The sequence below is a fragment of the Triplophysa rosa genome, linkage group LG18, assembly GCF_024868665.1.
Source record: "Triplophysa rosa linkage group LG18, Trosa_1v2, whole genome shotgun sequence".
Taxonomy (NCBI): domain Eukaryota; kingdom Metazoa; phylum Chordata; class Actinopteri; order Cypriniformes; family Nemacheilidae; genus Triplophysa; species Triplophysa rosa.
Window position 1 is genome coordinate 19,073,653 of NC_079907.1, and position 26,178 is coordinate 19,099,830.

Sequence of the window (26,178 nt, forward strand, 5' to 3'; positions counted from 1 at the left end):
GTATGGCTATTACAACGCATTAAGCCATACATCTCTCTATACACCGGGTTCTCTTTAAAATATTTCTGTGCGATTGTTTTCGTCTTAAGTGGAAGTTAGCCCAAAAATCAACTTTGTGTGATTTTTTTACTCACCCACGACGTAAAACATGTTTAGAGAACTTCTGCCGTCTTCGATGCACAAATAGAGATATTTAGGTATATTTAGATTTCCAGGCCTCCTCATAGACATCATGGTGTCAGTTTTTGCCAAGGTCCAGAAAAGTACTAAAGACATGGTTAAATTGGTCCAGCCGCGCATAGTGGCTCAATTGAATTTTTTTGAAGCGACGAGAATGCTCTATGTGCGAAAAACAAACCAAAATACCGACTTTAATCGATATATTCTCCTCTGTCTTGTCAGTGTATGGCGCGTGTTCACGAGAGCACTTCTTCTTCGTCTTCTTCTTGGACGAGAGCACTTCAAAAGTAGACAGGTTTGTGCGCCGAACGCCGCATGGGGCTTGCCCCTATTATAGTGTATTATCATACACTGACAAGACAGAGGAGAATATATCGATTAAAGTCGGTATTTTGGTTTGTTTTTCGCACATAAAGCATTCTCGTCACTTCAAAAAAATTAAATTGAGCCACTATGTGCGGATGGACCAATTTAACCATGTCTTTAGTACTTTTCTGGACCTTGGCAAAAACTGACACCATGATGTCTATGAGGAGGCCTGGAAATCTCTCAGATGTCACCTAAATATCTCTATTTGTGCTCCGAAGATGCCGGAAGTTCTCTAAACATGTTTAACGTCATGTGGGTGAGTAAAAAATCACACAAAGTAGATTTTTGGGTGAAATTCCCCTTTAAGATGCGAACAGTAATGTTTGCTTGTAATGTACTGTATGTATCTCAAAACGTCTTAAATATCCTTATTTAACTAAGGCCTAGTCCTGGTTTAAGATAATCCTTGTCTGGGAAAACGCCCCCAAAAGATAAATTAGAATTATACAAAAATCATGTGTAAAATGGCATTAAGACCTGTGTATGCCCGTGTTGTTTATGCAGTAGTGAACAGTCTGCAAAGGAAAAGACCCAGAAAGAGCTTTTCAACATGCTGAAGGAGCTGAAATATCACCTTCCACCCGACAAACGCAACAAGGGCCGGGCAAGCACGCTTCACGCTCTCAGATACGCCTTACGCTGTGTCAAACAGGTCAAAGGTCAGGAATGCTGAACATACGGAGAAAATAAATCTACGCTGCGTTCACGTACAGTAAACGCTTTAAGCTTTTCTAACAACTTTTCCAGCCAATGAAGAGTACTACCAGATGCTCATGATCAATGACAGTCAGCCCTCAGGTCTGGATGTGTCCTCATACACTATTGAAGAAATCAACAGTATTACCTCAGAATACACCCTCAAAAATGCTGTAAGTAACACATGAAGCAAGGAGAAGAGACTGGCTGTGTAGTCATCACGATGCGTTGTGATGCATCGTATGCATTTTCTGCCTGAAACTTGCTGTTGTAGCTCCTATCTCTGTGACTTACGTGACATAAACGAAAAAGCATAAAGAAAAGGCATGTTTGGCGAGAAAAATTACAATAACTTATAATAAAAATACAAAAGTTTTATGAAAGTTCCCTGAATTATTTTACTATTTATACATGATTCAGGGTTTCATGATAACCTGTACAGATGCACAGCTCAATATCTCATTATATGGCAAAAAAATTAAAGAATGTAAATAATGTATTTCTCTGTAAAGGATATTTTTGCCATTGCGGTGTCTCTCATCACGGGGAAGATCGTGTATATATCGGAGCAAGCGGCAGGAATCCTAAACTGCAGGAAAGACGAGTTCACAGACCGCAAGTTTGTGGAGTTTCTGATGCCTCGTGACGTTAGCGTTTTCTACAGCTTTACCACACCGTACAGACTGCCGTCCTGGAGCATGTGCACCGGTACAGGTCAGTTTACACATACAGTATGAGCTGATATAGAAAGGCACAGTATGTTCTTCACGCCACTACAGGTCACAAAACAATAACAGAGGAGTAGCTTGATGATGCTTTGAAGCAGCATGGAACGATGGGAGTTGAGGTCTTCCACTGCTGATGGAAATCAAACTTGTATTTTCTCTCAATGGAGTGGCTCAGAGATGACGTATTTTTGTAGGCTAACCCAGAAGTAAGTGCTGGTTACCTCGACCGAAAGCTTATGCATTTTTCCCATAGACTTTTGGAACATCGCAAAAAATAAGATCTGTGATTAACAAATGTTCATGATGTTTACACGTTTTGTCTATCAAGATAATCTTTACAGATTAACACAATATTTGCTATTTTAGAAACTTAAATACAATCGGCAGATGTAAAAAGCTAACACGATGCTATAAACAGACTATGGTCACTCGATATCAACGTCACCACCATCAATCCAGCTTTCTCAAACTTGATTAAAAACCTGTTCCCTGGCAAGTAATTACTCCATGACTGAATCCCCAACAATGATTTTAGACATTTGTGCCCATGTTGCATTATTTGTGAGATTTATATGCGCAATGACGTCTTAACGTCCCCACCAAAGGAAATAGTCGCTTTTAGAAACTTCTTAGCAACCGCCGTTTTGAAGACACAATAAAGGTTTAAAAAATCACAATTGGGTTGTAACTGGTGTGTTTTATGTCATAGATTTAAACATGAAAATATTTAGAGGTTTTGTTAGCCACAGACCTTACTGTATATTAGGCGATTTACCAAAAACCCATTCAAAAAAACCTAGACTTTGGGGCGATGGAACCGGAAGTCTTAAAATGCTAACTTGCTTCCGGGGTTTGCATACAAAAATACGTCATCTCTGCGTTACTCAATTGACCCTTCGCAAAGCCCGCCCCCTTTTGCTATGTCCGACATCAGCCAAAGCGCTCCCACTGCGCTAAAGAATATTTATCGTGAAATAATCATTTCTGGAAAAAAATGACGTGTACTTTTCCTCAAGGAACAAACAAGACTAGACAGACTGTGACAAAAAACATAACTATACAAAACACGACCAAAAACGTGATACATAGAAAAAAAAAAGTCCAAACAAAGGCATGGCGCCGGCTGGAAGGCCGGCTAGACAGCACATGGCGCCAGCTGGAAGGCCAGCTGGACAGTACATGGTGCCGGCTGGATGGCCGGCTGGACAACACATGACGCCGGCTGGAAGGCCGGCTGGACAGTACATGGCGCCAGCTGGATGGCCGACTGGACAGTACATGGCGCCGGCTGGATGGCCGGCTGGACAACACATGATGCCGGAAGGAAGGCTGGCTGGACTGGATATGGCACAGGCTGGAAGGCCGGCTGGACAGTACATGGCGCCGGCTAGAAGGCCGGCTGGACAGTACATGGCGCCGGCTGGATGGCCGGCTGGACAACACATGACGCCGGAAGGAAGGCTGGCTGGACTGGATATGGCACAGGCTGGAAGGCCGGCTGGACAGTACATGGCGCCGGCTGGATGGCCGGCTGGACAGGACATGGCGCCGGCTGGATGGCCGGCTGGACAGTACATGGCGCCGGCTGGAAAATCGGCTGGGAGGCCGGCTATCACCGGCTGGGCAGGCCTGGATGTCNATTTTACAATACATTTACTATTTAAAATTAAAGTTGTATTTGTCAGTATTAATGGACCAGACCCTGTTAAAAAAACCAGCCTATGCTGGTTTGGTATGTTTTGATGCTGGTTTGCTGGTTTGTGCTGGTTTAAACTGTTCATGTGCTGGTTTCAGATGGTCATATGCTGATTTAAGATGGTTCTTAGCTGGTTTAAGATCAAACCAGCATCGATCAAAACATACCTTACCCAGCATATACTGGATTTTTCAACAGGGGAGCTTACATAAATAGTTGTATTTTTTAACTAACATTTAAAAGAGATTAATAAATACTTGAACAAATGTATTGCTCATTCATTGTTCGTTAATGTTAGTTAATAGCCTAAATTTTTATTTGGCTAAATTGGCTTTTATTCACATAGGCCCATACTGTAATCATTGATCAGCGCACATATAGACAGAAACACAAACTTAAACGCAAGAACTGTTGCAGAGACTCCGCACTGGACATCTTTCTAACATTAACAACGTTTAACCGGAGCGAATGAGACGAGTGGATGAAATCATTGAACAGCTCACATACATAGAGCGCTATGGTAAACATGGAAGTGCAAACGTGTATCACACGCGAGAACTGTTGCGGAGACTTTACCCGCACCAGCATTATTTCAAACATCAAATTAACCGGAGCGAACGAGACGAGTGGATGAAATCATTGATGAGCGCACATAAAGACAGAAACGCGTGCATTAAACATGAGAACTGTTGCGGAGACTCTGTACTAACATAAACAACATATAACCAGGGCGAATGAAACGAGTGGATAAAATTATTGATCAGCGCACATACATGGATCGCTATGGTAAACACGGGAAGCGTAACGAGCGTGCACCACGCCAGATGTGTTACTGAGACTGGCCATCTTTTCTAACATAAACACGATTTAACTGCCACAAACGAGTCAAGTATGTGAGAGGAGGCGGGGCTCTGTTGTTATGCGTTCACGTGCAGTGTGTGTTAACTCACTGTCGGAAAAGAGAAAGAGAGCGGGAACGCGCAGCTGATATCGATAGGTGGGACATGGGTATTGGAACCGTTTCAGATTCTTCAGTATCGATACTTATCGAAATATCGATATTTTTGACAACACTAATACACGCAACATGTACTTGGGTGATGCTATGCGTCACACAAAACTGTTGTTAAAACCAAAGATTTTACAATGTTCTCTATAGTTGCAAAAACCTTAAGATGTGATTTTAAAGAAAACACTCAAGGGAGTCTTCATCATTAACCAAAAGTTTCGGAGATCTGTTTTCGTTCAGATGAGCATTTACAGTCATGCCAATCCACACAAACAAACCTCTCATCGACATCCTGAAAGACACAGTTGGGTGTATGTGTTGTGGTGAAGATCCTCTTATCAGGTGGTATTCTTGGTGCTGCAAAGTAAAAATCACAGAAGGTCTTCATTAAACAAGCAAACGTTGCAGCGTCAGATGTAATCGTAAATGTAAATGTAACTACCTTCATATCCAGAGTGAACTCTCTCCGCTAGTATGAGACAACAGAAATGTTCCTCAGAGAGCTCAGCGTCCTGGACCTTCATCAGATACGGAGTCATCCTGAAGGGATAGTACTGGAGATCTCCTTCCTTCTCTTTACCACCGCTACGCACACATACAAGACTGTAAACAAACAATAACCCTTTCAAACTGAATTTGTTTATTTACTTGTGGATTGATTAAAGCCTCTCACCTGATGCGACAGAAGAAAGATTTCTCCTGCATGAGATCAGTAGATGATGACTCTGAAAAACAGCAAAAAAGAATAGCATGAGCGTGAGTGAGTGAGAAAGAATGACTGACTAAATGAAACAATTAAGAAGTGCAGTTGACCCTTCGCCTGGAGTTTGATTAACAGGCGACCGGACCAATCATAACGATGATGTTATGCGGCCCCTGGTGCTATTCACCATTTTGTCCGACAATCAAACCGTAGGACCCAATTTTAACGATCTAAATGCATGGTCTAAAGCGCACGGCGCAGGTGCTCTCAGGGAGTGTGCGAATCCACTTTTGCTAGTTTGACGACGAGAAAACGGTCGGCGCATCCCGGCGCATAGTCTAAACGGTTTGTCTCGATTCTCTTAATGAATCATGTGTATTTTTTGGGCAAAACGTGCAGTAAACCAATCAGAGTCTCATCTCTCATTCCCTTTAAGAGCCAGTTGCGTTCGCGCCATGGCTCATTCGCTATTTACATGGCGGAATTTGATAGAGCAAAGACCGGACGCTTCTCCAGAGAGGAAACGCATCTGCCGTTTTCAGATTGGGCTCCTTTGCTGCGGTCCGAACTTGGTTTCGTACTCAACTTGATCTTATGTCATGGTTCTGCCCCATCTTGTCTTGCTTTTCTTGACCTAGTGGCAGAACCATGACAGAACCTCTTGTTTTATGTGGAGAGAGGCGTTTTGACCCTGTTGGTCTTCCACTCTCCGGTGTTGCGTTTCTGTTCCCGCCCTTTCGTCTCCTCATTATTGATTGTTAATTAGTTCATGCCCCACACCTGTTCCCTCTTGATTTGTCCCCTTTATAAGGTCCCTGTGTTTTCTGTCCTGTGCTGGATCATTGTACTGTCGTGTGTGTGTTGCTTGTGGTGAGTTCATGTCTTGTCAGTGTAGTCTAGTCTTTTGTAGTTTATATGGTAAATGTCATTTTTTAGTCCTGTCTAGTTTAGTTAGTCCGTGTTCCTGTTTTTATCTTTTGTTATTTTCCCCCACGTGGGTCTTTGTTTTGTATTTATATTTTATTAAATGTCTTGTTAACCCCTTACCCGCTGTCTGTGTCTGGGTCCTCTGTACCTTTGTCCTTGTGTCTCACCCGAGAATCATGACAGAATGATCCAGCCTGAATAGGACCCAGCAGACAGAGGGATCGCAGCGGGAGGAGTCGATACTGCCGGACTCCCCTCCAGGGTAGAAGCCGCCGGACTCCCTTCCAGGGTTGATGCTGCCGGGCTCAAGTCCAGAGTCTGGACCGCCGGACTCCCTTCCAGGGTCGAGACTGCCGGAACCCCGTCCGGGATCGAGACCGCCGGGCTCCCTTCCAGGGTCGTGGTCGTCGGGTTCCCCTCCAGGGTCAAGACTGCCGGTGTCCTGTTCCCGCTACAGATTCCTGCCGGCATCCCAGCTGGTACCCAGTCCTGTCGAAGTCGACACCTTGTCTTGCTTGTTGTTTCTGTCCTTGTTAGCTGCCCAGCTGCCAGAGAGCGCTGCCCAGCCGTCGGAGAACGCTGCCCAGCTGCCAGAGAGCGCTGCCCAGCCTCCGACTCCCACCCCCCCCCCATCTCATCTTAATGACAGGTTAAATTTGTACCACTGTAGTTGAGGTCAAGAAAAGTATTCATGACACTGTTATAAAACTATTTGACAGAGTATTAACACTTTATGACATTTTAATGCAACATCCTCCAACCCATATGACATATTTATGTCATTTGTCCCTTCATCAAATACGACTGTCACGATTCTTGAGGTGAGACACGGACACAAGGACAGAGGAACCAAGTGCAGACAGCGGGTAAGGGGTTAACAAGACATTTAATAAAATATAAATACAAAACAAAGACCCACGTGGGGGAAAATAACAAAGATAAAACAGGAACACGGACTAACTAAACTAGACAGGACTAAAAAATAGCATTTACCATATAAACTACAAAAGAGTAGACTACACTGACAAGACATGAACTCACCACAAGCAACACACACACGACAGTACAATGATCCAGCACAGGACAATGAAACATGAGGACTATATAAAGGGGACTAAATCAAGAAGGGGACAGGTGCGGGACATGAACTAATTAACAAGCAATAACGAGACGAAAGGGCGGGAACAGAGAAGCCACACCGGAGAGAGGGAGTATATGGAAGGCCAAAACTGTCTCTCTCCACATAAAACAAGAGGTTCTGTCATGGCTCTGCCACAAGATCAAGAAAAGCAAGACAAGATGGGGCAGAACCATGACAACGACAAACATTGACAAACAAGACTATCGCCTACCGTCATTAAAAATGTACATTTTGGGGTATTATTTTGCAATAATAGCAGGTGTTGTGGTTTTATTTTCATTTCAAAATGTTGTGATAACTGTAACCTATTTACATTACAGTTACACAGATATTCAGGCCTTTTGAGCAAGTAACACAACACATTTATTTATTTATTAAATAACAGAAAACGCATGGTACAGATACAAAGCAGTTAAAATGTTTAAAACTTACAAATATTCCAAGTGATAACTCCGAGGAGAGAACAGTCAATAGAGAACGCCAGAGATGTGGGAGGGGATCCGCCCCGCCTGGTGCTTCCAGGAAAAGGCTGCCGAGTTATCACCCAAGGATCCGGGATGCCAACGGGAGCACAACGGCCAAGAGGGAAGAGGGCAACAAAAACTGAAAAAGCTGAGCAGTCAACAAAATGATTAGAAACAAAACATGACTATGAACAAAACTGTAGAACAAGGCAAGACAATGACTATGATATGACATGACTATGACTTGGGTAAGAATTTCCAAAGGGGGATGTCAATGCTGGCAAATGCAATGGACCGACACAAGACAGAAAGACAAAGGGAACTAAATAGAGAAACCTAACGAGAGAGAATAAACTGCAGGTGTGAATGTAATGGGAAACCAGGAGCACTAAATAATAAGGGAATGAACTACAGGTGATTAGAGTGAAGCGATGATGAAAAACCGGTGCAGGGGAAAGCCTGAAAGGGAGACACGGGGCGGGGCGCATGACGCAGACATGAGCACACGGCAAGCTGTCAAAACACTGCACACGTGTGCTCAACAAAACAAACACAAACACCCATGACAAATTAACCACCAACAAACCGGGATCGTGACATTACCCACCCCCCAACAGCACCACTGGGCGCTTAAGGAGGGGGCTCACCTAGTCTCCGATGGAAGTCCACGACCAAGGCCCGTTCCAAAATGTGACGAGACGGCTCCCAACACCTCTCCTCTGTGCCATAGCCCTCCCAGTCCACCAGATACTGGAAACCCCTGTCACGGTGACGCACATCCAGCAGTCTCCTGACCGTGTACGCTGGTGCACCGTCCATGAGATGAGTATGACCCAATGAACCTAGGACCTTACGAGAAGGCAACCTGAGAGGCAGGTCCTGTGTGGAGAGCCACACACGCTGACCACACACATAGGTAGGAGGAGAGGACCGGTGGCGATCGGCCGCTGCCTTGGTCTTCTGCAAGGTTCGGGCCAGAACCCTTCTGGCTCTTGTCCAGGTACGACGGCACCGTTGGACAAAGGCCAGAGCAGAAGGGACCGCAGCATCGAGCTCCTGCGAGGGAAACAGAGGTGGTTGGTAACCCATGGAACATTCAAAAGGGGGCATACCTGATGAGGCAACGAGGAGAGAGTTGTGGGCGTATTCCACCCAAGAGAGCTGTTGGCTCCAGGAGCTGAGATTGTGTGATGTCAGAAAGCGGAGTCTCCGTCCGAGATCCTAGTTGGCTCGCTCACATTGCCTGTTGGTCTGGGGGTGAAAACCTGAAGACAGACTCACCAGAGGCCCAGATCTGTCTACAGAACCCTTTCCAAAACCGGGAGGTGAACTGCGGACCCCTATCGGACACAACGTCGACCGGTAAACCATGGAGGCGGATGACGTTGTAGAGAATCTAGCATAAGCCAAATGGTCGGAGTCATTGAAAGAAGAGTCATCAACCCCCACTCCCTTTTGTCCTGGTTTCTTTTGCTATCATCATCAAAAGACCATAGCAAAAACCTGGCTCCAGGGGTCTGGTTTTAGAGTTTTGATAACGTTTTGTCTCTCTGTTGGATATTTACAACCCCTATGCTTCAAAGCATTGGTGAGAAGTCTCTGTCTCATCTCTAACTTAACATCTGAGGCTAACCAGAGAAATGGCCCTGACAATAGGAACTTATGTGATTAAACTGTCCTTTTCTATACATACATCTAACTATCTAGGTTGTGTGTTGGCGCTCGTGCCATTTTAAATAGTCTGTCACAGTTAGATATACAAGTTTAATTCAGGCTTTGTTTGTATGCGTTCCATCTGAATGAATCATGACTTGTTGCAATTCAAACCTGTCCATTTTTGATATCTAAATGTTTGTCTTTACAATTCCTCCTTGTATATATACTGTACATTGTGTGACCATAGAACACTTTCTTTTCATTATGTTATAATTGGGAATGATATTTTGTAAAGTTGCCAGGAGATCATAAAGATGCAAATTAGCTGTTGAGTGGACAAAGAACCTCTTCCCTGCTCAACTCTGATTGGTCGATTCAAACTCAGGTGGGCAATGCCGTCTCATGAGGTTAAATATTGAGCCTGCTCTGAAAACCTTCTCTTGTCTTGTCGTCCTCTCTTCTCTTCCGGCTTCGTCCCTTCCTCCGGTCTCTTCGGAGACTGCCCTTCCCCCCCTGGGGAAAGGGATGGAACAATGGACTTCTACTGCCACGTGGTAGTGTCATACATAATGCATACATAATGCCTCTTTGTTAAAGATGATTTTTATTGGTGTTCAGAAATCGCTGCCATGCCCTCTCTCTCTCTCTCTCTCTCTCTCTCTCTCTCTCTCTCTCTCTCTCTCTCTNGAGCACAACGGCCAAGAGGGAAGAGGGCAACAAAAACTGAAAAAGCTGAGCAGTCAACAAAATGATTAGAAACAAAACATGACTATGAACAAAACTGTAGAACAAGGCAAGACAATGACTATGATATGACATGACTATGACTTGGGTAAGAATTTCCAAAGGGGGATGTCAATGCTGGCAAATGCAATGGACCGACACAAGACAGAAAGACAAAGGGAACTAAATAGAGAAACCTAACGAGAGAGAATAAACTGCAGGTGTGAATGTAATGGGAAACCAGGAGCACTAAATAATAAGGGAATGAACTACAGGTGATTAGAGTGAAGCGATGATGAAAATGTGACGAGACGGCTCCCAACACCTCTCCTCTGTGCCATAGCCCTCCCAGTCCACCAGATACTGGAAACCCCTGTCACGGTGACGCACATCCAGCAGTCTCCTGACCGTGTACGCTGGTGCACCGTCCATGAGATGAGTATGACCCAATGAACCTAGGACCTTACGAGAAGGCAACCTGAGAGGCAGGTCCTGTGTGGAGAGCCACACACGCTGACCACACACATAGGTAGGAGGAGAGGACCGGTGGCGATCGGCCGCTGCCTTGGTCTTCTGCAAGGTTCGGGCCAGAACCCTTCTGGCTCTTGTCCAGGTACGACGGCACCGTTGGACAAAGGCCAGAGCAGAAGGGACCGCAGCATCGAGCTCCTGCGAGGGAAACAGAGGTGGTTGGTAACCCATGGAACATTCAAAAGGGGGCATACCTGATGAGGCAACGAGGAGAGAGTTGTGGGCGTATTCCACCCAAGAGAGCTGTTGGCTCCAGGAGCTGAGATTGTGTGATGTCAGAAAGCGGAGTCTCCGTCCGAGATCCTAGTTGGCTAGCTCACATTGCCTGTTGGTCTGGGGGTGAAAACCTGAAGACAGACTCACCAGAGGCCCAGATCTGTCTACAGAACCCTTTCCAAAACCGGGAGGTGAACTGCGGACCCCTATCGGACACAACGTCGACCGGTAAACCATGGAGGCGGAAGACGTTGTAGAGAATCTAGCATAAGCCAAATGGTCGGAGTCATTGAAAGAAGAGTCATCAACCCCCACTCCCTTTTGTCCTGGTTTCTTTTGCTATCATCATCAAAAGACCATAGCAAAAACCTGGCTCCAGGGGTCTGGTTTTAGAGTTTTGATAACGTTTTGTCTCTCTGTTGGATATTTACAACCCCTATGCTTCAAAGCATTGGTGAGAAGTCTCTGTCTCATCTCTAACTTAACATCTGAGGCTAACCAGAGAAATGTCCCTGACAATAGGAACTTATGTGATTAAACTGTCCTTTTGTATGCGTTCCATCTGAATGAATCATGACTTGTTGCAATTCAAACCTGTCCTATTTTTGATATCTAAATGTTTGTCTTTACAATTCCTCCTTGTATATATACTGTACTTGTGTGACCATAGAACACTTTCTTTTCATTATGTTATAATTGGGAATGAATTTTTGTAAAGTTGCCAGGAGATCATAAAGATGCAAATTAGCTGTTGAGTGGACAAAGAACCTTTCCATGCTCAACTCTGATTGGTCGATTCAAACTCAGGTGGGCAATGCCGTCTCATGAGGTTAAATATTGAGCCTGCTCTGAAAACCTTCTCTTGTCTTGTCGTCCTCTCTTCTCTTCCGGCTTCGTCCCTTCCTTCGGTCTCTTCGGAGACTGCCCTTCCCCCCCTGGGAAAGGGATGGAACAATGGACTTCTACTGCCACATGGTTAACCATGCCGGCCTCACGAGGCCGGCAACTTTCTGCAGGACTACCTTTCTGAAACCTTTTGAACAATTCCATCTCTACACGCGCATACGCGTAGTCGGTCCATGCACTAGAGCTTGCAATACCGTTCATGGTAATCTGGCCTTTTGTTAAGATGATTTTTTATTGGTGTTAGAATCGCTGCCATGCCATCTTCTCTTCTCGTCATCTCCTCTCTCTCGTCTCTCTCTCTCTCTCTCTTTCTTCTCACTCTTTCTCCCTCCGCGCTTCCAAGCGCATTTGTGTTTCATGTATTTGTTTGTTTTATGCGATCGTCATTGTTTTTGTTATCATGTAGAGTAGAGTTTAATAAACAACCATATATATTCATTTGTGATGGATTTTCTGTATTCATGCTCACAGACTTGGTTCCTTTTACTGTGTTTCGATTTACACTACCTTTGCTCTAAATCCTGTTTGGTAAAGTCATGTTACTTATGGCCATGAAATAATGTAAAGTATATAATATCATTGAGGCATTTGCTGGACGAATGCATAAAAGTATTGTCATGCTTTATATTACTAATCAGAGACCGTAAAATATGTATATTTGATCACTAAACTAAACTAAACTAAACTAATTCCTTGACTGAATTTGATGTTTTAAATAACTCATTTCATGGATATGATCTTGAAAGATCTGGTGGAGAACCATATTTGGTGAGCTTTGCTCATCAATATAATAACGTTAGCTAAAACCGCTACAACGTGGTCCAACAGCAGTTGAGACATCTCCCGGGCGGAGGGAAGCTTGGGCAGGAGAATAAAACGAACTGCCTTGGAGAATCGGTCAACCACCGTAAGGATGACTGTGTTAACCCCGGAGGGCGGAAGGCCAGTGACAAAGTCCAAGGCAATGTGTGACCACGGGCGAGAGGGAATGGGAAGTGAGCGGAGCAGACCAACCGGCGGGCGGTGAGAAGGCTTACTTTGAGCACAAACCAGACAAGCCAACACGTACTGTCTGACATCTGTGGCTAAGGAGGGCCATCAAAACCGCTGGCGCACAGAAGCCATAGTTCCCCGAACCCCGGGATGGCCGACAAACCTGGAAGAATGACACCACTGGAGGACGTCAGGACACAGCGCAGCCTGCACGAAAAGCCTGCCCGTTGGACACTCTACCGGCACTTGCACCTCTCAACCGGCCTCCACCACACACTGCTCAAGGTACGGACCAGGTGATAGGCATTGCGTAGGTCTAGTTTCGTAAAGACCCGGGCTCCCTGTAAAAGGTCGAAGGCAGAAGACATGAGCGGTAAGGGGTATTTATTCTTAACCGTGATCTCATTCAAACCTCGATAGTCAATACAGGGGCGCAGGGAGCCATCCTTCTTTTGCACGAAGAAGAAGCCCGCACCGGCCAGTGAGGAGGATGGGCGGATGAGCCCAGCCTGTAATGACTGACTAATATACTTTTCCATGGCCTCTCTCTCGGGACCGGAAAGGGAATAGAGACGACCCTTAGGAGGAGAAGTGCCCGGTAGGAGATCTATGGCACAGTCGTAGGGGCGATGCGGAGGCAGGGAGGTGGCTCGCGACCTGCTGGACACGGACCGAAGATCGAGATACTCCTCCGGTGCCCCGGTTACGTCAGCGACATCAACCTGGAACACAGGAGACACAGAAACAGTAGACGGAGCAGGACCAAGACAAGACACATGACAAAACGAGCTTCAAGCTAAAATAGAATTTCTAGCCCAATCAATTTGAAGATTATGTTGTGACAACCAAGGATGCCATGCAATATGATAGGAGTATTGGGGGAATCGAGCATGTACAACCTTAAGCTCTCACAGTGATTCCCAGATAAAGGCTTACGTGGTGAGTGACGTGAGTGATGTTAGTGAAGGGAAGTCCCGCCAGTGTCCAGACGGAAATGGGCCGTTGAAGAGGAGTGGTGGAAATGCCCCACTTGCGTGCAGAAGTGGCATCAAGAAAATTCCCCTCAGCTCCCGAATCGATGAGAGCTTGACCGGAGTGGCAGGACCCACCGAACAGATTAACCAACAACAAACCGGTGTCATGACAGTTTTGCCTTGTTTGCTTTGCTATGTTTGCCTTGTCGTGTGATGTACCTTGCCTTGGTTCCTATTGGATTATCCTGTTGCTCTGTTTTGCCCCCTCGTGGGAAGTTTTGTTTTGTCATTTACATTGTTCAGTTTGTTTTTTCCCCCAACGTGGGTCCATTGTTTAGTTTGAGTTTTTTGGTATGGCTGCCTGCTCGTGGGTTTTCTCTTGGACAGTCGCAACATTTATACATATGAAAGATACCGCGTATTAAAATACATTAGATTGAAAGTCGTGCTGACTGACACAAAAAAGGGGGAGATTTGTGTCAGTAAACAGGAATTAATAGATTACAGTTCGTGGCAATGTCACAAATTCCTGTGAGACTGTGTTGGTCTGGGCGTGAGTGACAGTGACATCATATGGAACTTCATTTATCTTTTAATAAAGCCTTGCTTTGAGACAGACCACCAAAATTTTACACATAATTTATTTCAGAATTTGTGAAATCTAAAAGTAATGCCTGTGAGGTTTCTGTTTAGGCATGAGAGGTAACCAACACGATATAAATAAACGTTATATTTCTTATTTATTGAGTGAAGTGTTTGTTCACATCAGGTGCTTCTATTCATTAGTGTTTACAGTTCTGTCAAGACTTATGCTGGGTTCACACAAAACGTGAACAATTGCGTTCCACGCTCTTTATTACTCGTGGTAAAAGTTTGTTCTGTATGCTTGGTTCATACCAAACGCGAATTAAGTGATTTGCACAAGTACATTTACATTTATTCGTTTGGCAGATGCTTTTATCCAAAGCGACATAAGTAATTTACATAATCAATTACATACAAAGTCAATTAGAAGATGCGAATGACGGCAGACGATGTCAAGAATACGAGGTGAAGAACCCAAGCGCAGGCAGGCAGTGAAGGGGTTAACAGACAACACTTTATTTTTAAACACAAAGGCAAAACAAAGACCCATGAGGGGGTAAACAAAAAGTAACGAAATAATACAACGAGCAACAGGACCAAGACTAACTAAACAATAAACTAGACCAGTGTTTCCCAACCGCTGTGCCGCGGCACACTAGTGTGCCGTGACAAGTTGTCCGGTGTGCCGTTGAAAATGGCCAATTTTGAATAATAATAAATAAAATATAGATGTACAGCAATGTTTTACAATTAAAAGTAAACCAACTGTGACCTCATCGTGTATTTGACCACGTATACGTGATCTCATCCAGGAGACTGTACGTATACGTTACCTCGTAGCCCGCGATTTTCCCATGTGCGAATTCCACACATAATTACGACCACGCTACTAAAACCAACGGGAAAACATGGATAAATTCTGGAAAAGAAAATCTAACGACCCTGAATCGGAACCTGGGCCCTCTAGCAGTGGAGACACAGGAAAGAAAGCAAAAACGGTGAGCTCAAGACAATACAGCGACAGTTATCTGTCATATGGATTCACTTTCACCGGGGATCGCTCGGCAGCACTACCCTTATGCTTAGTCTGTGGAGAAAAACTATCTAACCATGCAATGGTTCCTAGCAAGCTTAGACGTCATTTACAAACAAAACATCCATCACTTATTAAAAAAGACAAACTATTTTGTGCGTTTGAGTGATCAAACGGAGAAACAGGCTTCTTTGATGAGAAAGAGTACCACAGTGTCTGAAAAAGCTCTCGAAGCTAGCTACCTGGTTGCTGGTTTAGTGGCAAAATCGAAAAAGCCACATACGGTGGCGGAGTCATTAATTATGCCTGCATGCAAAGCAATTGTGAAAACAATGTTGGGTCCAAATGCTGCCAAAGAAATTGCAAAAGTGCCCGTTTCAAACAATTCAATCGCCAGACGCATTGACGATATGTCCGCTGACATTGAGAGTGTTGTACTGGAAAAAATAAAAACTAGCGTCAAATTTGCACTCCAAATTGATGAATCAACAGACATAAGTGGGAATGCTCAGCTATTAGCGAACGTGCGCTTTGTGGATGGTGAAATCATCAGAGAGAATTTTTATTTTTGCAAAGAGTTGCCATCAAAAACAACAGGAGAGGAAATATTTCGGGTGACATCCGATTACATTGAACAAGGAGGACTAAAATGGGAAAACTGCGTGAGTGTGTGTACCGACGGAGCAGCATCCATGACTGGGAATACCAAGGGATTCGTCAGTAGAGTCAAAGAAAAAAATCCGAACGTAACGGTCACGCACTGTTTTTTGCATCGCGAGGCACTTGTTGCCAAGACGTTACCAAAGGAGCTGTCGAATGTGTTGGATGGTGCAGTGCGTATTGTCAACTTTATAAAAACAAGGCCTTTGAAAAGCCGACTATTTGCTATCTTATGTGAGGAGATGGGGGCAGACCATAAGACTTTATTGCTTCATACGGAGGTCCGATGGCTGTCCCGTGGTAAACTTTTGTCGCGTGTGTACGAACTGAGGGAAGAACTGAAAACCTTCTTAACAGCGGAAAAATCGGAGTACGCATTGCTGTTGGCAGATGAGGAATGGTGTGCACGGTTGGCATACATGGCGGACATTTTTGCACACCTGAATGAACTGAACACGCGAATGCAAGGGAGAAATGAAAATGTACTAACTAGCACAGACAAACTGCATGGATTCAGATCAAAGCTTGCCCTCTGGCGACAACATGTGGAAAAAGGCTCTCTTGAGATGTTTCCCCTTGCCCAAACTGGACATTCAGACAACTTTGCGGCATTGTGTGAGGTAATTTGTAAGCATCTATCAACTCTCGAAGAAAAATTCTCTTTTTATTTCCCCTTAACATCACCTGAAGCCTTTGACTGGGTTCGAGACCCATTTAGCTCATCTGCAATGGATAACGCAAATGGACTGTCGCTGCAGCAACAAGAGCAGCTCACTGAAATGAGACAGGACCGTGGTTTGAAAATTACATTCAGTGACCTACCTTTGGACAGTTTCTGGTTGACTGCTGCCAAAGAGTACCCAGTCATTGCAGACAGTGCAATCTCAGTGTTGTTATCTTTTTCCACAACCTACTTATGTGAGCTCAGCTTTTCCAGTTTGACTTATATAAAGAACAAAAATAGAGAAAGATTGAGAGCAGTTGACCAAGAGCTCCGTGTGTCGTTGTCATCAATTCCAGCGAGGATATCATCTTTGTGTTCATCAAAACAAGCTCAAGTTTCACATTGACATCATATGTGAGTACTACGTTTATTATAATATGCTGTCTTAACAAGCAATTTAAAGCAATGCAGTTTTGTGCCATTTTGTTATGTTTTAGTGGTTAATGTGATGCTGGTGTGCCGTGAAATTTTTTGCAAATTAAAACTGTGCCGCGGCAGAAAAAAGGTTGGGAAACACTGAACTAGACAATACTTTGACAGAAATTAAACTAACACAGGACTGGGTTCTATAAACAGGATCACAGGAACAATGACTGGCACGATACACATACAATGACCGACACAGGACAATGAAACATGAGGGTATTATATAGGGTAAGACAAACCAGGGATAACGACACAGGGCAGGTGTGGGTAATGAAACACTCAGGGAATGATAACAAGGAAATGAGATGGCGGGAACAGAGACGAGACACTGGAGAGAACGTATATTATTGTCAAAAGGACAATAATATGTTTCTCTCCACACATAACCAAAGACTTTGCCATGACTCTGCTACAGGACCAAGAAAAACATGACTAAATGAAGCAGAGCCATGACAGACGATGCGAAGGATGCGAATCGGGGTGGCGAAATCACGAAATCGTTTCCGCGCATAAATATTTGAAAATATCTGTCAGTTTGCATCACTCATGCGAAAATAACGAACTTTTCCCACAAACTTTTTTGATGTAAACCCAGCATTATTTTTCCGTGAGTGATGCGAGCTGACAAATATTTTCAACTTGCGTGGAAGATGATTTTGACGACTATTCGCGTCTATTTGCATCTTTGCATTGACTGTGTATATACTGTATTTACTTGCGCAAATTGCTTAATCCGCGTTTGGTGTGAACCCAGCATTACTGACTAATGGTAAAACTTGGAGAATGTAGCTGATGCTGTTGATGTTTGTGAAGCTGGCCGATCTGCTCAAACTAACATCAGAGATGTTTTGGAAGCTATATAGGGTAAGACAAACCAGGGATAACGACACAGGGCAGGTGTGGGTAATGAAACACTCAGGGAATGATAACAAGGAAACGAGATGGCGGGAACAGAGACGAGACACTGGAGAGAACGTATATTATTGTCAAAAGGACAATAATATGTTTCTCTCCACACATAACCAAAGACTTTGCCATGACTCTGCTACAGGACCAAGAAAAACATGACTAAATGAAGCAGAGCCATGACAGACGATGCGAAGGATGCGAATCGGGGTGGCGAAATCACGAAATCGTTTCCGCGCATAAATATTTGAAAATATCTGTCAGTTTGCATCACTCATGCGAAAATAACGAACTTTTCCCACAAACTTTTTTGATGTAAACCCAGCATTATTTTTCCGTGAGTGATGCGAGCTGACAAATATTTTCAACTTGCGTGGAAGATGAGTTTGACGACTATTCGCGTCTATTTGCATCTTTGCATTGACTTTGTATATACTGTATTTACTTGCGCAAATTGCTTAATCCGCGTTTGGTGTGAACCCAGCATTACTGACTAATGGTAAAACTTGGAGAATGTAGCTGATGCTGTTGATGTTTGTGAAGCTGGCCGATCTGCTCAAACTAACATCAGAGATGTTTTGGAAGCTCGACAGTGTGTACCCAATATCAGCCTATAAATGACTTTTAGAGGAAAGTATTTTAACACCAAAAAGAAATGACACACTTCAGCTTTAAATGGGACCGTGAACCGTGCGATTTTAAAATTCCCAAATCAATTCATGACATTTTCATCAAGAGACCTCTGTTCAGCAAATTATTTCACTTTTGTATAGCTGAAAGCGTTTTTAAATAATGTCACCAGTAAGGGAGGTATTTGTGAAATATAATAATCACAACAATGAATTTTCAGCGTGTGAAGCTCTTGAATGTGCGCCAGGTGTGGAATGAGGGACGTTTGGGAATGACCTGAATTAATCAGCTCTGCTCTTTATTTCATTTTAAAGGGCAAGTCTGTAGATGGTGTTAAGCCCTGGTGTGCCCGTAGAGAATCATCTGTTGTTATTCTTGTGTATGAGCAACAGTCGTAATCCATGAAAGCAGTGGATTCACACTTGGTGTTGTGTGGGTCCGTCATCCGTTGCGTTGTGTGATTTTTTCGTAGGCAGAGCAAGATAACGGACATCCTCTGCCGGCGTTTGCCAATCTCCACATCGAGGTGCTTGATGAGAACAATCAGGCGCCGTATTTCCAGGTGGCCACTTATCAGGGCTTCATCTCTGAATCTGCTCCGCCGGGCACGACGATCTCCAGCAGTGCCAATCTCTCCAGCCCTCTCGCCATCATCGCTCTGGACAACGACATCGAGGAGGTGAGCGCTTAAACTCAAGTTAGGTTCACGTGTCCCGTGAGACGTGTGTGTGTGTATGGAAATGTTCCTCTGAAGCTCCTGCTCTGTGAAGCATACAGAAAAGTAAATTAAATAGCAGACGGCATCAGAGATACAGTCTCAGGACTGTTGAGGAGGAGCTTTATGAGCGTTCAGTGTAATTATGCCTGCTTCATTGACTTTGAAAGCGCGATACGTACTTCAAAGATTAATTCATCTGAAAATGAAAATTCTCTCAATTTTAAATGCGCCAAAATGCACATACAGTACATTAAACTAAACTAAAGTAATAAAAGAATAATATTTTATTTTGTAAACATATCTTCACACATTTATTTGGATTACTTTTTTGGAGCTTTAACATGATCTCTATATGGACATGACATGACAGTCTTTTTATAAAAAAAGATTTATATGATGTTTTCCATTTTGATGAAGTTCACCTTTTAAGAAACATTAAAATGAAGATCCTCATGTAATGGTCTCACCTTCATGTCATTCCAAAACTATTTATTCTCATGTTATGAAGACATAATGATCTATAAAGAACAAACAGCCAAATATCTGATTTAATGTGTGCACTGTAGAACAGAATTGATAGAAAATAAGAAATAATACATAAACGTTTATTCTTAAAACAGATAAATGCGTTAGAAAGTTCATGAAAGTTCACCTCGTGCGTGTTTGTAGAATACTGTATGACGTTTGTGTTTGTGTCTCATGTGAAGCTGAAGGCTGGTGATGTGGCTGTAGGTATAAATGAAAGCAGTGTGACGCTTTCGTCTCTTTCTCTCAATTTGTCGTCGTGTTGTGCTGTTTGTATAATGTTTTGCATGATTTCTACTCTCTGTATTCTTTACTGATTGTCGTTTGTATTTTAAACTGACTGACAATGAATCTAATGTATGAAAAAATCTATCGATGTGCAAAATTGAAATCTGTCCTTTCCATGCCACAAACAGTATTTGCGGATAATAATAATTAAGAAAAAATATTTTTCAGACAGTTTTCTACTTTTCACCGCAGGTGTTTGTCATGAACACAGTTCAAAACAGCATCTGAAAAACTGAATTTTCAATGAACGATTGTAAAAATTGCTTATCATCACCTTTGGGAGGTGCAAATAATTACAGTATGAACTATTTTATTTCACTTTTCTCTTATAGGAGGTTTGCAATTTGCACAAACAAAATGTAGGTCATGTGGTTATACCAGCAATAAATGTGAAATGGACGTTAATGGAACATTACAAGACGCAAATTTATCATAATGATGTCAATGATTGGAGAAGCACAGAGGAGACAGCTGACATCTTCAGTGATAGACGAAATCATCTTCATAATGTTCCTATGGTCATTACCTAAAAGTTTCAGCGTAGTGCAGATGAAATGATTGTTAGATCATTAGAAACTTTATTTGACCAAGTAAATTATTTTGATTTGTGAAAGGATTTTGAGGTTGGGAAGACTGTTACTCCTGTAGAAAAACACCAAGAATTATAACTATAACTATAGAGAATGTGAAGCTGACGTCACGCCCTATGTTGCATGTTGCGGTGGCACCGCCATCTTGGGAGGATAATACTCCACTGCTATTATTGTTTTGATATGTACCGTTGCTTGTTTTGTTTGATATATGGAGAAATCGAAAGTGAAATATTCATGGGCTTTTCCATGAACGACTCTGCGTAATGCTATTGCAGTTTTTAACACACCAAGACCGACCTACCATAGTAATATTTCCCAGTCAAACAAGAAGAACAAAACACTGCATTGAACGCACTAGCAGCCATCCTCCCAAGATGGCGCAACATTCAACGCGGCGTGACGTCGATGAATAAGCTCTATAATGATAACTACATTAATGTATCCACGCCAGTGGATGCTAAAGCCTTAAGTATAGTTCCCTTTTTACACGTACGCGAGGGACAGCATACAGTGCGCGTGACGCAAATTTCGTCATCAGAATAGTACGCGCACCGCCAGAATTTTGTTACCTCGCGTACAAAGTACGCGCATGTCACGCATGCACATTCCATTTCTTCCAGTAATTAGTTTAACCACCAAGTAACAACCGTGTCCTGGGAGCATCGATTCACGGTAGTAGAAGAAACCTGACCCCTGTAGGCATGGAGAGGTATTGCAATTTGTCGTAATGTGCATGCGTCAAAACCCATGTGTACGCCTATGATTTGAAGGAAGTATACTTTGCAAGGCTGTGCGTTGGGCTGAAAAAGTAGTATACCACATGCATAACATTGTTTATTCCAAGCCTGTGCATTATATTAAAGGGATAGTTCATCAAAAAATGAAAATTCTGTCATCATTTACTCACCCTCAGATTGTTCCAAATCTGTAAAAAATTATTTGTTCTGCTAAACACAGAAAGATATTATGATGAATGTCAGTAACCAAACAGATCTCATCCCCATTGACTCCCATGTAATTTATTTTCAATATTATTTAGCAGAACAAAGAAATGTATACAGGTTTGGAACAATCTGACAAGGGAGTAAATGATGACAGAATTTTCATTTTGGTGAACTTTAAATGTGTGAGCACTTTAAATTAGAATGAATTCTGATTGTCTGTTCATCTTTTATTGTCCATCAGCTGAAAAAAATCACACCGTATCATTATATCATTATAGTTGTGTAGCGGAGTCTAAATTTTAGAATGTTTTTTTTAAGCTTAATCTTTGTAGTTATGGTTCTTGGTGTGAACGAGACTTGAAGTCTTTAGATTTTAATGCTCCTGATTAATTTACATCAGAGAGATCAATGTCTGCTGCAATGCCGCTCAGAGATTATTGACAGTTTCTCTTTATACTGTTTGTGGTGTTTCACAATAGCACTCAAATAACACATTCTTGCTGGATTGTTGGTATAGTGGTGGTGAATTCACTGAGAATGAATTACAGCCGTTAAAGAATTAACTTACAAATATGCATGTCAGGTAATGGGACAAACATGACTAGTACTGTACAGCATCACATCATCTCGTTAAAACCCAGCTCAGTTTTGATGCTCTTTTCATCACTAGACATGTCACACAAATTCTGTTATTGCGGCACCTGCTTTAAGACGCAATCTATAAGAAAACTCATATGTATCAAAAGCAAGGTGTTAAAGAGAATGTGAAGGACTGGTGGTAGTGAATGGTGAACGAGAGTCTGAAATAACACTCACAAAAGTGGCACAACTTATTTTTAGTGAATTCATCCCTGAAGTCATTTGCATAGCCGGCTATATGTTCTGATGTCTTTGCCTTCTGACACGAGGAGCTTATGGTGATTTATTTCCACCGCAGTCGAAAGATCCCATGGTGCACATCTCTCTGGACAACTACAACAGCATGTTCGCCATGACGCCCAGCGGGATCACGCGCTACCTGACGCTGCTGAGGCCCATGGACCGTGAAGAACAGCAGACGTATGGCTTGACGGTAAGGGCTCTGTGCCACCTTCCTTTGGCAAACCTGCTTAACTTCATTTCTGTCACTGCAGCTTCAAGTGTTTAAGTCAAGGACTAAACTCGCACGTCTTTCTCGCTCGGCGGTTATTTTTAAAATGGCATATAACAAAGTTAAGGAATTTAGATCCGTCTTAAAACACAAGCCATGTGGTGATGTACAGATTGTCTTCTTCATGTGAATGTGAACAGGTGGCGTTTGTTTACATGTGTAATGGACGCTTCTCTCCGAGTGGAAACGTTCGGTACTGAGAAACTGTTCCGGTTCTTATCATTTAATTGTTCAGAAGTTTAGTTCTTTTAGCTACATTACATTGAAGCCATTGCAGATAAAGCGCAAACAAAAAATAGCCGAGGTTAGTTAAGTGAGTATTGTTGAAGTTGCAGTATAATAATTCAAGCTGCACAAATTTTACAAACACCTGCGTCGCATCGGCTGATTCTTACATGTCACACAAAAAAAATCTTATTTCACTGCATCGTGGTGTCATGGAGGTTTGTTTTACTGGAGAACGGGTTTAAATGAGCGTTCATTGTTGTTGTAATCGTTGTCTGGCATTACTGTGATACACTGGCATGTATTCTAGCTGTCTCCTTGTTAAATGAGAAAGAACAATAGTATTTTTGGGGGGGATCGAGAATGATGATAGTTTGGGTCATACTATTATAACCCACACAAAAGATACACATTACTGTTCCTCTGGGTTATTTAAAGACATGTATTGCAATTCTGCTTGTTGGCACACTTGTTCCCTTTCTGTCGATCTCTCGACGTTGTGTCGAACCGACAGATGGGACGAACCCCATCTGTCGGTTCAACACAACGTCTCGTTCCCTCCATCAGGGAACCGAGGTTACAAACGTAACCGAGACGTTTATACAGGCGTACTGTCTTTAAAGTCCTAGTGAAATTAAAAACGACAATTCTTGTTGTAGCGAGGAAGGCGGGACGAGAGCCGTGGGGCAGGAAGGCGGGGCCGGTGGCGTGAGTGATAATGAGTATCAGCTGTACGCGCACCGGTCCCGCATGCCTCACGGGGAGCTAGGGAGCATAAAAGGACGAGCAACGGGACTGCCGACGAGAGAGGACCGGGCACGGAAATGTTACGTTTTATTTATGTTTGTGTACGCGGCCTTTTACTTCCGTGTTATTGTTTGTTTATTTTTGAAATGTTCGCCGGTTCCCGCCTCCTTCCTTCCCTACATTGAACTTTGCTACACTTGTTTTTTCATGAAATATTGCAGCGTTTATTGTAAATAGCTTATCAATGTGGGTCATTTTTTGTTTAAAATTCATGTGCCCTTATAATCTTCAGTTAAAATCTGAAAATGCACTTCCTCCCTGAAATGACTATCCATCTCAAATTATGTAAATTAGACGACTTGGGCAGGGCATCCGTCCACTCCTCCCCTTCAACTGTCAGTCAAGCCACGCCCACTCATTTTCTCCTTTGAAATTCCATTTCACTAGGAAATGTGTCAGAACTTCCAGTTCACAGGGACTTTAAATGCTCTTTCTGCGTGTATAACAATAACCTTCAACATTTTTGTATTGAAAAACATGCAGATAAACAGTTATAATGTGTCCAGAGATATCTCGCCTCTCTCAGTGTGACAGTACTAGAGAAAAAACATACGACCGCCAATGTTTGACTAATAAAAAAACTTTACATCTCTTTGGAGGTTGGCTAACATGTCATTAAAGGGCGGGGTTAAGAGTAAGGAGGTGTGGTTTAATGTGTGGGGGCGATCTGATTTTGTATCAATACTCTGTGTACTCCTGTTTCCTCCCACAACCCAAAGTCATGCAGGATAGGTTGATTGAGGATTCCAAACTGTCCCTCCCCTGACTTGTGTATGTATCGACTTGTGTATAGATTGACTAGTTCTCGCCATGAATATAGCCTTAGATGCTGGAATGGCTTAAGAATGAAGTCATGGCCTAATGGTTAGAGAGTCGGACTCGTGACCAGAAGGTTGCCGGTTCGATTCCCAGGGCCGGCGGGTAATGACTGAGGTGACCTTGAGCAAGGCACCTTACCCCTACTTGCTCCCCGGGCGCTGCAGTGATAGTTGCCCATTGCTCCAGGTGTACGTGTGTTCACGACTTGCTGTGCGTGTGTTCACTCCTCTCTGGATGGGTTAAATGCAGAGGTCACATTTCGGGTATGGGTCACCATACCTGACAAATAAATCACTTTCACTTATAGGGTACACGCTAAACTTACACCAGGTTCAATACATTAGTCAATCTAACCTTTTGTCTTTTGTTTCATAGTTTCATAGAAAGTGTTACCATATCTTCTTACATAAAAGCTGAAAGTTTGGTTGTTTGTTGTAAACATACAGTAAGGCAAGTGGTATAATAATAACATTAATTTAGGAATATAACACCATCACGTTGTCGGTCAGTTCAGATTTCTGTGTTTAGATTTCTTCTCTTCATCTGGACACATATAAACTTTGCTGAACGTGTTGCTTTAATTCTCTACCTTGACTTGACAGATACATGTCCTTGGGTTTCTTTTTGAGCAGTGAAGTATTCTTTGAATGATTGTTGAATGGACAGGTGCAGTGGCTAATAATTTAGTTTCTACAAACTTTAGTCTGGTAATATTACTTCTTATACAGACCGATGGGCAACAGGATATGATGTCACATTCTAAGGCTTCTGTTTTTACCATATATTAATAATTATAAATAAAAACAGACAATAGCCATTTAAAGGCCATTTTTAGGTCATTTATAAAAAACAATTTTATATTAAAATTAAAATAATATAATTAAATTGAAATTATTGAAATTATTTTATTTGATCCCCCTTTAAACACCAGCTCCTGCGTCTGCACCACACATGCGTCGCATGCTCTTGTAGACACACGTTGGAGACTGACGAGGAAATGAAAGTTATTATTTTTAAAAAATGATATCTTAATTTGTGTTGTGAAGATGAGTGAACGTCTTACAGTTGTGGAATGACTTGAGAGTAAATACAAAGTTTTATTCTTTTGGTGAACTATCACTTCAAGGTTGAAGTGTACGAGGTTAACTTCATGTTTATGGCTTGGATAAAAACTAAAGGCTCTTGACTATTTTTTATTACACGGCTCGTTGGAATGCTTGATTCTGATTGGCC

The 26,178-nt window shown here is 42.8% G+C and overlaps 3 protein-coding genes across 3 annotated transcripts in view; 2 read left to right on the forward strand and 1 right to left on the reverse strand.

The window, feature by feature from the left end:
• pcdh15b (protocadherin-related 15b) overlaps positions 1–26,178 on the forward strand; it is a 285,327-nt gene that overhangs the window by 142,121 nt on the left and 117,028 nt on the right. Inside the window, exons 12-13 of the mRNA XM_057358597.1 lie at positions 19,349–19,555; positions 22,882–23,016. Coding sequence (XP_057214580.1) covers positions 19,349–19,555; positions 22,882–23,016 — 342 coding nt within the window. The remainder of the gene's footprint in view (positions 1–19,348; positions 19,556–22,881; positions 23,017–26,178) is intronic.
• LOC130569158 (period circadian protein homolog 2-like) lies at positions 721–2,407 on the forward strand. Its single transcript, XM_057358595.1, has 4 exons — positions 721–805; positions 1,054–1,208; positions 1,297–1,418; positions 1,758–2,407. Exons 2-4 carry the CDS (start codon positions 1,100–1,102, stop codon positions 1,980–1,982), a joined length of 456 nt encoding a protein of 151 aa, XP_057214578.1. The 5' UTR covers positions 721–805; positions 1,054–1,099; the 3' UTR covers positions 1,983–2,407.
• Positions 3,674–6,909, reverse strand: LOC130569159 (period circadian protein homolog 2-like). Its single transcript, XM_057358596.1, has 3 exons — positions 5,352–6,909; positions 5,121–5,263; positions 3,674–5,035 (listed from the first exon to the last, which is right to left on the reverse strand). The coding sequence occupies exons 1-3, from the start codon at positions 5,381–5,383 to the stop codon at positions 4,884–4,886; spliced, it is 327 nt and encodes a 108-aa protein (XP_057214579.1). The 5' UTR covers positions 5,384–6,909; the 3' UTR covers positions 3,674–4,883.